General features: G+C 42.6%; 1 protein-coding gene across 1 annotated transcript; it reads left to right on the top strand.

The window, feature by feature from the left end:
- Positions 1-106: 106 nt before the first annotated feature.
- LOC119335699 (GDP-mannose transporter GONST3-like) lies at positions 107-2,928 on the top strand. Its single transcript, XM_037607798.1, has 2 exons — positions 107-307; positions 1,460-2,928. The coding sequence occupies exon 2, from the start codon at positions 1,460-1,462 to the stop codon at positions 2,564-2,566; it is 1,107 nt and encodes a 368-aa protein (XP_037463695.1). The 5' UTR covers positions 107-307; the 3' UTR covers positions 2,567-2,928.
- Positions 2,929-10,900: the final 7,972 nt, after the last annotated feature.

The following is a 10,900-nucleotide window of genomic DNA, read 5'->3' as shown; positions in this document are numbered from 1 at the left end:
CTTTAAGCCGACGGACACGAGGTGGGCCTGGCCCAAAAATAGGGAGAGGCGAAAACGGCCCCTCTCTCTTCCTCTGTCTCTCTCTGTCTGTCGTTCTAAACCCAACCCCACACCACCGACCTCCTCAACTCAAACTCCTCCCCTTGCCACAATGGCGCAGTCTGACAGCCCATGCCCCGCAGCGCCGGCGCTGTTCCGCCCCGCTCCCTAGCGCCCGTCGCCCCGGTGAGGATCACGAGCCCCCGACGACTCCCGCCCGTAGATTTTGCTCCAAATTCCAAATCCCAGTCCGCAGAAAGCCGTCCAGGTATATGCTTCGATTCTTCTTCGGATTTGATCTAGGGTTCGGGGCCGCTCCGTGGCGCATTTCGTCATTTATGTCGCCTAAATTTGTTCTCCTGTTCGATTAGAGTGAGCAATCGCAGGAGGCACTGTCTATCTTATGCTCGTACTCTGTATTGTCCTGGCAAGCAGATTTTGATTTGCTCGAGTGAGGAAACGTTGGGGATGCATCCCTTTCTACAAAATTTGCAGCATTTCGTATGTGTTAATTAAGCATGCTGCATGTTTATATGTGCCACCCTTTTGAAATTTTGAATCCCTGAACTTGCATGTGTTGTTGCATAGTCATTACTTCAGAGAATCTGCATCACTGCAGATAATGATAAACTCTTTAACTAGTACTACCTCTGAACTTAACTATGGTTACTCTTGCATGCTATGTTTATGCCCTGTGACCCCTGTCCATGTAGGATACTGAACTTGCATGTGTTGTTGCATAGTCATTACTTCAGAGAATCTGCATCACTGCAGATAATGATAAACTCTTTAACTAGTACTACCTCTGAACTTAACTATGGTTACTCTTGCATGCTATGTTTATGCCCTGTGACCCCTGTCCATGTAGGATACTGAACTTGCATGTGTTGTTGCATAGTCATTACTTCAGAGAATCTGCATCACTGCAGATAATGATAAACTCTTTAACTAGTACTACCTCTGAACTTAACTATGGTTACTCTTGGTCTTGGATGCTATGTTTATGCCCTGTGACCCTGTCCATGTAGGATACTTGACTTATGTGATCATACAAGGCTTAATTGTTTCTTTTAACATCAAGAAAAGTGTTGCTCTTTTACTAGACGGACTAGTACGGAAACAATGTTGTAATTCCCTAATGTTGGTTATCTTGCTTAATACCACTACTTTGTCAGTTTTGTTATCTTGGTTGGCACTTTCGAAATGTTGGTTACCTTTCCTGTTCATATATTTCTCATCAGATTTTCAACGCTCATCAAATATCATGTGTATAGAATTTTGAACTGAGAGTTTTGTTTATGTCATATGTTACAGTAGGCTCCTGGTTACTTATTCAAATAAGATGAGTAGGATCCATCGTGAATTTTAACAGTTCGTTTATTTATTCCGAGCACTTAAAATATAATTTTGGATGCTGCAGATGTCTGATTCCTCAGAGCCCTCGAAAGAAGGTTCTTCAGCCAATGGTTCCAGTGCTCTCCAAAAAACTGGAGCCTGGAGTAGCATATTGAGCACTCTTGTCCAGCAAGCTTCAGTGTATGGCTTGGCTGCTGGTTATTGCCTGTCAGCATCTTTGCTCTCCATTATCAACAAATGGGCAATCATGAAGTTTCCGTACCCTGGGGCACTGACAGCTCTACAGTACTTGACCAGTGTTGTTGGAGTTCTCCTATGTGGACAAGCAAAGCTTATTGAGCATGATGGCCTTAATTTCGCAACCATGTGGAAGTTCTTACCTGCTGCTGTGATGTTCTACATCTCCATCTTCACAAACAGCGAACTCTTGCTGCATGCCAATGTGGACACTTTCATTGTGTTTCGCTCTGCTGTGCCAATATTTGTGGCCATCGGAGAGACGTTGTACCTTCACCAACCATGGCCATCATTCAAGACATGGCTTTCACTATCCACCATACTTGGTGGAAGTGTGATCTACGTTTTCACAGACAACCAGTTCACTGTGACTGCTTATAGCTGGGCAGTGGCCTACCTAGCGAGTATGTCCATTGATTTCGTATACATCAAGCACGTTGTCATGACCATTGGCCTGAATACATGGGGCCTTGTGCTTTACAACAATCTTGAGGCCTTGATGCTGTTCCCCATTGAGCTCCTTGTAATGGGAGAGTTCAGTCAGATGAAGGTCGACAGCTCTAACATGACAAACTGGCTGTCATTCGACGTGATTCTTCCGGTTGCTTTGTCGTGCCTTTTTGGGTTAGCAATATCCTTCTTTGGGTTCTCCTGCAGACGGGCTATCTCAGCTACTGGATTTACGGTCCTTGGTATAGTAAACAAGCTCCTCACTGTCGTGATTAATCTGCTTATCTGGGACAAGCATTCATCCCTTGTGGGAACAATTGGGCTGTTGATCTGCATGTCTGGTGGTGTTCTGTACCAGCAATCCACCACAAAGCCTAAGGCACCAAATGTTGAGCCGAAGGAAGAGAATGATGAGGAGGAACAGAAGTTGCTTGAGATGCAGCATGGGCGTGACATCACTTCAACTGAAGAGCATTCCTCATAAGCCTCATCGCTGAAGTTTGTTATTGATACTTCTCACTTCTGGCAACAGCTTGCGTGGACCATTGGAAAGAAATGTTTATCTACAGGGCATAGTTGAGATTAGAACCTTGCAGTACTGCCAGCATTAGGAAATGCAGAGGAACCTCAGTATCGTTCTACGATTATTTTTTGTTATTGTTTATCTTTTCTTTTGTTAGAGAGAATTGCTGAGCTCTAGGGCCTGATCCCTGAATGCAGATCATATACAGTAGACATTTTCTTATTTAGTTATTTTATCATTTTTCTCTCTTCTCTCTAGTTGTTAGCAGTAGCGGTGGCACATTGAGTGGAACACATATTGTATGTTCGTACTGTAATGTACTACTTCCTCCGTCCCATAATGTAAGACGTTTTTTGACTCTAGTGTAGTGTCAGAAAACGTCTTACATTATGGGACGGAGGGAGTACCTTTTTGGCGAGCCATCACCCCATGCACTGTCTTTTTGGGTTCATTTTGAGATAGCAAACCACACTAGATGGAAAAATACCCTTAACAATATACTTTATAAGGGTTAAATATACGTAAATTGCTATTGGAGCTTGGGATCCATGGAGCCCTTTTCTGAAAAATTCAAAAAACATTTTATGAAGTTTCAAGTGTGAATTTTCCTGAAAAATTCAAGAATTCAAAAATCATTTTTTGAAGTTTCCTGATTTACGTAAGATGTCCCAGTATGCGGCTCATGCCATTTGAGGTGAGATAAAATATCATTCCGTAGATGTAAATTGCGCATTGTAACAGAATTTTTGTGTGTGTAATTGTGCTACAGATTGTGTAATATCATTCTGGATCAAGCCCAGAAATCTAGCAATGAGTCAATGAGCAACACATGTATCCTCTGAACAACATTTGGCAAAATTGAATTGATCTAGAAAACCCATCTAGAAACAGCAGCAACAAATTATGTCATGGTCTTTTTATAAGCATAACACGTCTTAAGTTCTTAGCAGCCATGGCGAGCTGCCAGGGACATTTTCGGTTCATGACAGCAGTCGTGCTACAAACTGCGACCGACGGTAATGCCCAGAAATCGAACAACGAAAAGTCACAAAAGGAACGAGTGAAGGGGTGAATCATACAAGCCAGGAAGCATTACAAAAAAATAGATCAACATTCATACGATGTTCTAAGGCCAGCTGCAACGTACAGTAGTTTCACATACCACCGGTAGGCAAATCTAAACCTAGGAAGTTGCATAATTACAAAGGTTATGGAGGACAACAGGGCATGACATATATTGAACAATTCAGTTGCAACTTGTCGGAGAAGGATAGAGAAAAGGTGAGCTAACATTATTTACTACTCCCTCCGTTCACAAATATAAGATGTTTTGGATATTTTAATATGTCCTATGTATGGACCGAAATGAGTGAACAAACACACTAAAATACGTCTACATACATCCTAGTCAAAAATAGGTTAGAACATCTTATAATAGTGAGCAAAGGGAGTATAAAGATAGCACCAAGCTTAAATACAACCTAGAGTTGGCAGTAATTCTAACAACCATCGGGTCAGAAGATACAAACTTGGCATGATATATTGCTCCCACAACTAAGCCATGATATATGTAGAGCACAATGGTTAGTGTTTGTTTTTAGCAAAACAATAACCGTAACATCATGGCTAGTTTAACTAAAGTGATACAGTCGAAGAGGTATGATGAGATCTCAGTCACTGAGAGGAGTCACCGTCGGCCCTTGGATAGTTGAAGAAATTGGGAGGGGCACTCGAATTAGTAGGGGAGATGTGGCAAGTCGCATATGAGGATTTGGAAATTATCTTGGCTTGGTAGAACAACTCACGAAGTCTCCGATTAGTTAATCATATATGCATGCCCTTCATGTTTGGTATGATACAAGAACAAGATTTGGTCATTTGGAATGTATAGGGTAGTTTTTCTTTTGAGGAAATATGGTCCTTTGCTCTGAACTAGAACGACTAGTTCCCCTCTAGATTATCATTTTTAGCATTGAGATCATTAGAAATAGCATGAGCATGATCAAGGTCTTTAGTTAATTTGGCAATCTCCAGAATATGTGTCACTTCAAGAGATAACCTAAGACCTTGCTCTTCCCCGAGAGCTAGAAATTGATCCGCGATCTCATCGGCATACTCATGACTATGCCCTTCTATCCTCATGATGGCCTCATCTTGAGATTCAATAATTGCATTTCCTTCTCCAAGTTGTTCCAAGGGCGCCTCAAAATGCCTCGTGGTTTCTCCCTTGATTTTGGACATGAATTTTCCCAACTCATTTTCTTCTTCCTTAGTCTCCACACTTTCCGCCACACAATTCATCGGAGATGGGTTAGTTGAGATGAATGGTTTGGTTGGAGGAGGCAGTTGTGGGTGGTGATCTTGTTCCCATTGGGGGAGTCGAATGAAGGAAATATGCCCTAGAGGCAATAATAAAGTTATTATTTATTTCCTTATAATCATGATAAATGTTTATTATTCATGCTAGAATTGTATTTTCCGGAAACATAATACATGTGTGAATACATAGACAAACAGAGTGTCACTAGTATGCCTCTACTTGACTAGCTCGTTAATCAAAGATGGTTATGTTTCCTAACCATGAACAATGAGTTGTTATTTGATTAACGAGGTCACATCATTAGTAGAATGATCTGATTGACATGACCCATTCAATTAGCTTAGCACCCGATCGTTTAGTATGTTGCTATTGCTTTCTTCATGACTTATACATGTTCCTATGACTATGAGATTATGCAACTCCCGTTTACCGGAGGAACACTTTGGGTACTACCAAACGTCACAACGTAAATGGGTGATTATAAAGGAGTACTACAGGTGTCTCCAATGGTCGATGTTGGGTTGGCGTATTTCGAGATTAGGATTTGTCACTCCGATTGTCGGAGAGGTATCTCTGGGCCCTCTCGGTAATACACATCACATAAGCCTTGCAAGCATTACAACTAATATGTTAGTTGTGAGATGATGTATTACGGAACGAGTAAAGAGACTTGCCGGTAACGAGATTGAACTAGGTATTGGATACCGACGATCGAATCTCGGGCAAGTAACATACCGATGACAAAGGGAACAACGTATGTTGTTATGCGGTCTGACCGATAAAGATCTCCGTAGAATATGTAGGAGCCAATATGGGCATCCAGGTCCCGCTATTGGTTATTGACCAGAGACGTGTCTCGGTCATGTCTACATTGTTCTCGAACCCGTAGGGTCCGCACGCTTAAGGTTACGATGACAGTTATATTATGAGTTTATGCATTTTGATGTACCGAAGGTTGTTCGGAGTCCCGGATGTGATCACGGACATGACGAGGAGTCTCGAAATGGTCGAGACGTAAAGATTGATATATTGGAAGCCTATGTTTGGACATCGGAAGTGTTCCGGGTGAAATCGGGATTTTACCGGGTTACCGGGAGGTTACCGGAACCCCCCGGGAACCACATGGGCCTTCATGGGCCTTAGTGGAAAGGAGAAAGGGGCAGCCCAAGGGGGCTGCGCGCCTCCCCCCTTCCCCTAGTCCTATTAGGACTAGGAGAGGTGGCCGGCCACCCCTCTCCCTCTTTCCCCCTTGGGAATCCTAGTTGGAATAGGATTGGAGGGGAGTCCTACTCCCGGTAGGAGTAGGACTCCTCCTGCGCCTCCTCCTCCTGGCCGGCGCACCCTCCCCCCTTGGCTCCTTTATATACTGAGGCAGGGGCACCTCTAAACACACAAGTTGACGCAAGTTGATCCACGTGATCGATTCCTTAGCCGTGTGCGGTGCCCCCTGCCACCATATTCCTCGATAATACTGTAGCGGAGTTTAGGCGAAGCCCTGCTGCTGTAGTTCATCAAGATCGTCACCACGCCGTCGTGCTGACGGAACTCTTCCCCGACACTTTGCTGGATCGGAGTCCGGGGATCGTCATCGAGCTGAACGTGTGCTCGAACTCGGAGGTGCCGTAGTTTCGGTGCTTGATCGGTTGGATCGTGAAGACGTACGACTACTTCCTCTACGTCGTGTTATCGCTTCCGCAGTCGGTCTGCGTTGGGTACGTAGACAACACTCTCCTCTCGTTGCTATGCATCACATGATCCTGTGTGCGCGTAGGAAAATTTTTGAAATTACTACGAAACCCAACAGTGGTATCAGAGCCTAGGTTATTGATGTTGATGTTATATGCACGAGTAGAACACAAGTGAGTTGTGGACGATACAAGTCATACTGCCTACCAGCATGTCATATTTTGGTTCGGCGGTATTGTTGGACGAGACGACCCGGACCAACCTTACGCGTACGCTTACGCGAGACCGGTTCCCTCGACGTGCTTTGCACAGAGATGGCTTGCGGGCGACTGCCTCTCCAACTTTAGTTGAACCAAGTATGGCTACGCCCGGTCCTTGCGAAGGTTAAAACGGAGTCTATTTGACAAACTATCGTTGTGGTTTTGATGCGTAGGTGAGATTGGTTCTTACTTAAGCCCGTAGCAGCCACGTAAAACATGCAACAACAAAGTAGAGGACGTCTAACTTGTTTTTGCAGGGCATGTTGTGATGTGATATGGTCAAGGCATGATGCTAAATTTTATTGTATGAGATGATCATGTTTTGTAATCGAGTTATCGGCAACTGGCTGGAGCCATATGGTTGTCGCTTTATTGTATGCAATGCAATCGCGATGTAATGCTTTACTTTATTACTAAACGGTAGTGATAGTCGTGGAAGCATAAGATTGGCGAGACGACAACGATGCTACGATGGAGATCAAGGTGTCGCGCCGGTGACGATGGTGATCATGACGGTGCTTCGGAGATGGAGATCACAAGCACAAGATGATGATGGCCATATCATATCACTTATATTGATTGCATGTGATGTTTATCTTTTTATGCATCTTATCTTGCTTTGATTGACGGTAGCATTATAAGATGATCTCTCATTAAATTATCAAGAAGTGTTCTCCCTGAGTATGCACCGTTGCGAAAGTTCTTCGTGCTGAGACACCACGTGATGATCGGGTGTGATAGGCTCTACGTTCAAATACAACGGGTGCAAAACAGTTGCACACGCGGAATACTCAGGTTAAACTTGACGAGCCTAGCATATGCAGATATGGCCTCGGAACACGGAGACCGAAAGGTCGAGCGTGAATCATATAGTAGATATGATCAACATAATGATGTTCACCGATGAAACTACTCCATCTCACGTGATGATCGGACATGGTTTAGTTGATTTGGATCACGTGATCACTTAGAGGATTAGAGGGATGTCTATCTAAGTGGGAGTTCTTAAGTAATATGATTAAATTAAACTTAAATTTATCATGAACTTAGTCCTGGTAGTATTTTGCAAATCATGTTGTAGATCAATAGCTCGCGTTGTTGCTTCCCTGTGTTTATTTTGATATGTTCCTAGAGAAAATTGTGTTGAAAAATGTTAGTAGCAATGTTGCGGATTTGATCCGTGATCTGAGGTTAAATCCTCATTGCTGCACAGAAGAATTATGTCCTTAATGCACCGCTAGGTGACAGACCTATTGCAGGAGCAGATGCAGAAGTTATGAACGTCTGGCTAGCTCAATATGATGACTACTTGATAGTTTAGTGCACCATGCTTAACGGCTTAGAATCGGGACTTCAAAGACGTTTTGAACGTCATGGACCATATGAGATGTTCCAAGAATTGAAGTTAATATTTCAAGCAAATACCCGAGTTGAGAGATATGAAGTCTCCAACAAGTTCTATAGCTAAAAGATGGAGGAGAATCGCTCAACTAGTGAGCATGTGCTCAGATTGTCTGGGTACTTCAATCGCTTGAATCAAGTGGGAGTTAAACTTCCAGATAAGATAGTGATTGACAGAATTCTCTAGTCACCATCACCAAGTTAGTAGAACTTCGTGATGAACTATAGTATGCAAGGGAAAGAAAGGGGAACTTCAAGTAGATTGACAAGCAAGTTGTCACTCCCACGAAGAAGCCCAAAGCTGAACCAAAGCCTGAAACTTAGTGCTTACACTGCAAAGGAAATGGTCACTGGAAGCGGAACTACCCTAAATATTTGGTGGATAAGAAGGATGGCAAAGTGAAAAAGGGTATATTTGATATACAGGTGTTTGATGTGTGCTTTACTAGTGTTTATAGCAACCCCTCGGTATTTGGTACTGGTTCAGTTGCTAAGAGTAGTAACTCGAAACGGGAGTTGCAGAATAAACAGAAACTAGTTAAGGGTGAAGTGATGATGTGTGTTGAAAGTAGTTTCAAGATTGATATGATCATCATCGCACACTCCCTATTCTTTCGGGATTAGTGTTGAACCTAAATAAATGTTATTTGGTGTTTGCGTTGAGCATGAATATGATTTGATCATGTTTATTGCAATACGGTTATTCATTTAAGTAAGAGAATAAACTGTTGTTCTATTTACATGAATAAAACCTTATATGGTTACACACCCAATGAAAATGGTTCATTGGATTTCGATCGTAGTGATACACATATTCATAATATTGATGCCAAAAGATGCAAAGTTAATAATGATAGTGCAACTTATTTGTGGCACTGCCGTTTGGGTCATATCGGTGTAAAGCGCATGAAGAAACTCCATAAAGATGGATTTTCGGAATCACTTGGTTATGAATCATTTGATGCTTGCGAACCGTGCCTTTTGGGCAAGATGACTAAAACTCCGTTCTTCGGAACAATGGAACGAGTTACTGACTTGTTGGAAATAATACATACCGATGTATGCGATCCAATGAGTGCTGTTGCTCGTGGCAAGCATCGTTGTTTTCTGACCTTCACAAGATGATTTGAGCAGATATGGGTATATCTACTTGATGAAACATAAGTCTGAAATAGTTGAAAGGTTCAAAGAATTTCAGAGTGAAGTGGAAAAATCATCGTAACAAGAAAATAAAGTTTCTACGATCTGATCGTGGAGGAGAATATTTGAGTTACGAGTTTGGTGTACATTTGAAAAACTGTGGAATAGTTTCGCAACTCACGCCACCCGGAACACCACAGCGTAATGGTGTGTCCGAACGTCGTAATCGTACTTTACTAGATATGGTGCGATCTATGATGTCTCTTACAGATTTACCGCTATCATTTTGGGGATATGCTTTAGAGACGGCCGCATTCACGTTAAATAGGGCACCATCAAAATCCGTTGAGACGACGCCTTATGAACTGTGGTTTGGCAAGAAACCAAAGTTGTCGTTTCTTAAAGTTTGGGGCTGCGATGCTTATGTGAAAAAGCTTCAACCTGATAAGCTCGAACCCAAATCGGAGAAATGTGTATTCATAGGATACCCAAAGGAAACTGTTGGGTACACCTTCTATCACAGATCCGAAGGCAAAACATTTGTTGCTAAGAATGGATCATTTCTAGAGAAGGAGTTTCTCTCGAAAGAAGTGAGTGGGAGGAAAGTAGAACTTGACGAGGTAACTGTACCTGCTCCCTTACTGGAAAGTAGTTCATCACAGAAAACTGTTTCAGTGACACCTACACCAGTTAGTGAGGAAGCCAATGATAATGATCATGAAACTTCAGATCAAGATACTACTGAACTTCATAGATCAACCAGAGTAAGATCCGCACCAGAGTGGTACGGTAATCCTGTTCTGGAGGTCATGCTACTAGATCATGATGAACCTACGAACTATGAAGAAGCGATGGTGAGCCCAGATTCCGCAAAGTGGCTAGAAGCCATGAAATCTGAGATGGGATCCATGTATGAGAACAAAGTATGGACTTTGGTTGACTTGCCCGATGATCGGCAAGCAATTGAGAATAAATGGATCTTTAAGAAGAAGACTGACGCTGATGGTAATATTACTGTCTACAAAGCTCGACTTGTCGCAAAAGGTTTTCGACAAGTTCAAGGAATTGACTACGATGAGACCTTCTCACCCGTAGCGATGCTTAAGTCCGTCCGAATCATGTTAGCAATTGCCGCATTTTATGATTATGAAATTTGGCAAATGGATGTCAAAACTGCATTCCTGAATGGATTTCTGGAAGAAAGAGTTGTATATGATGCAACCAGAAGGTTTTGTCGATCCAAAAGGAGCTAACAAAGTGTGCAAGCTCCAGCGATCCATTTATGGACTGGTGCAAGCCTCTCGGAGTTGGAATAAACATTTTGATAGTGTGATCAAAGCATTTGGTTTTATACAGACTTTTGGAGAAGCCTGTATTTACAAGAAAGTGAGTGGGAGCTCTGTAGCATTTCTGATATTATATGTGGATGACATATTACTCATTGGAAATGATATAGAATTTCTGGATAGCATAAAGGGATACTTGAAT

This window comes from Triticum dicoccoides, chromosome 1B (genome assembly GCF_002162155.2).
Source record: "Triticum dicoccoides isolate Atlit2015 ecotype Zavitan chromosome 1B, WEW_v2.0, whole genome shotgun sequence".
In the NCBI taxonomy this organism is placed as follows: domain Eukaryota; kingdom Viridiplantae; phylum Streptophyta; class Magnoliopsida; order Poales; family Poaceae; genus Triticum; species Triticum dicoccoides.
Note: the sequence above shows the minus strand (reverse complement) of the source record. Positions and strands in the feature narration are given on the sequence as shown.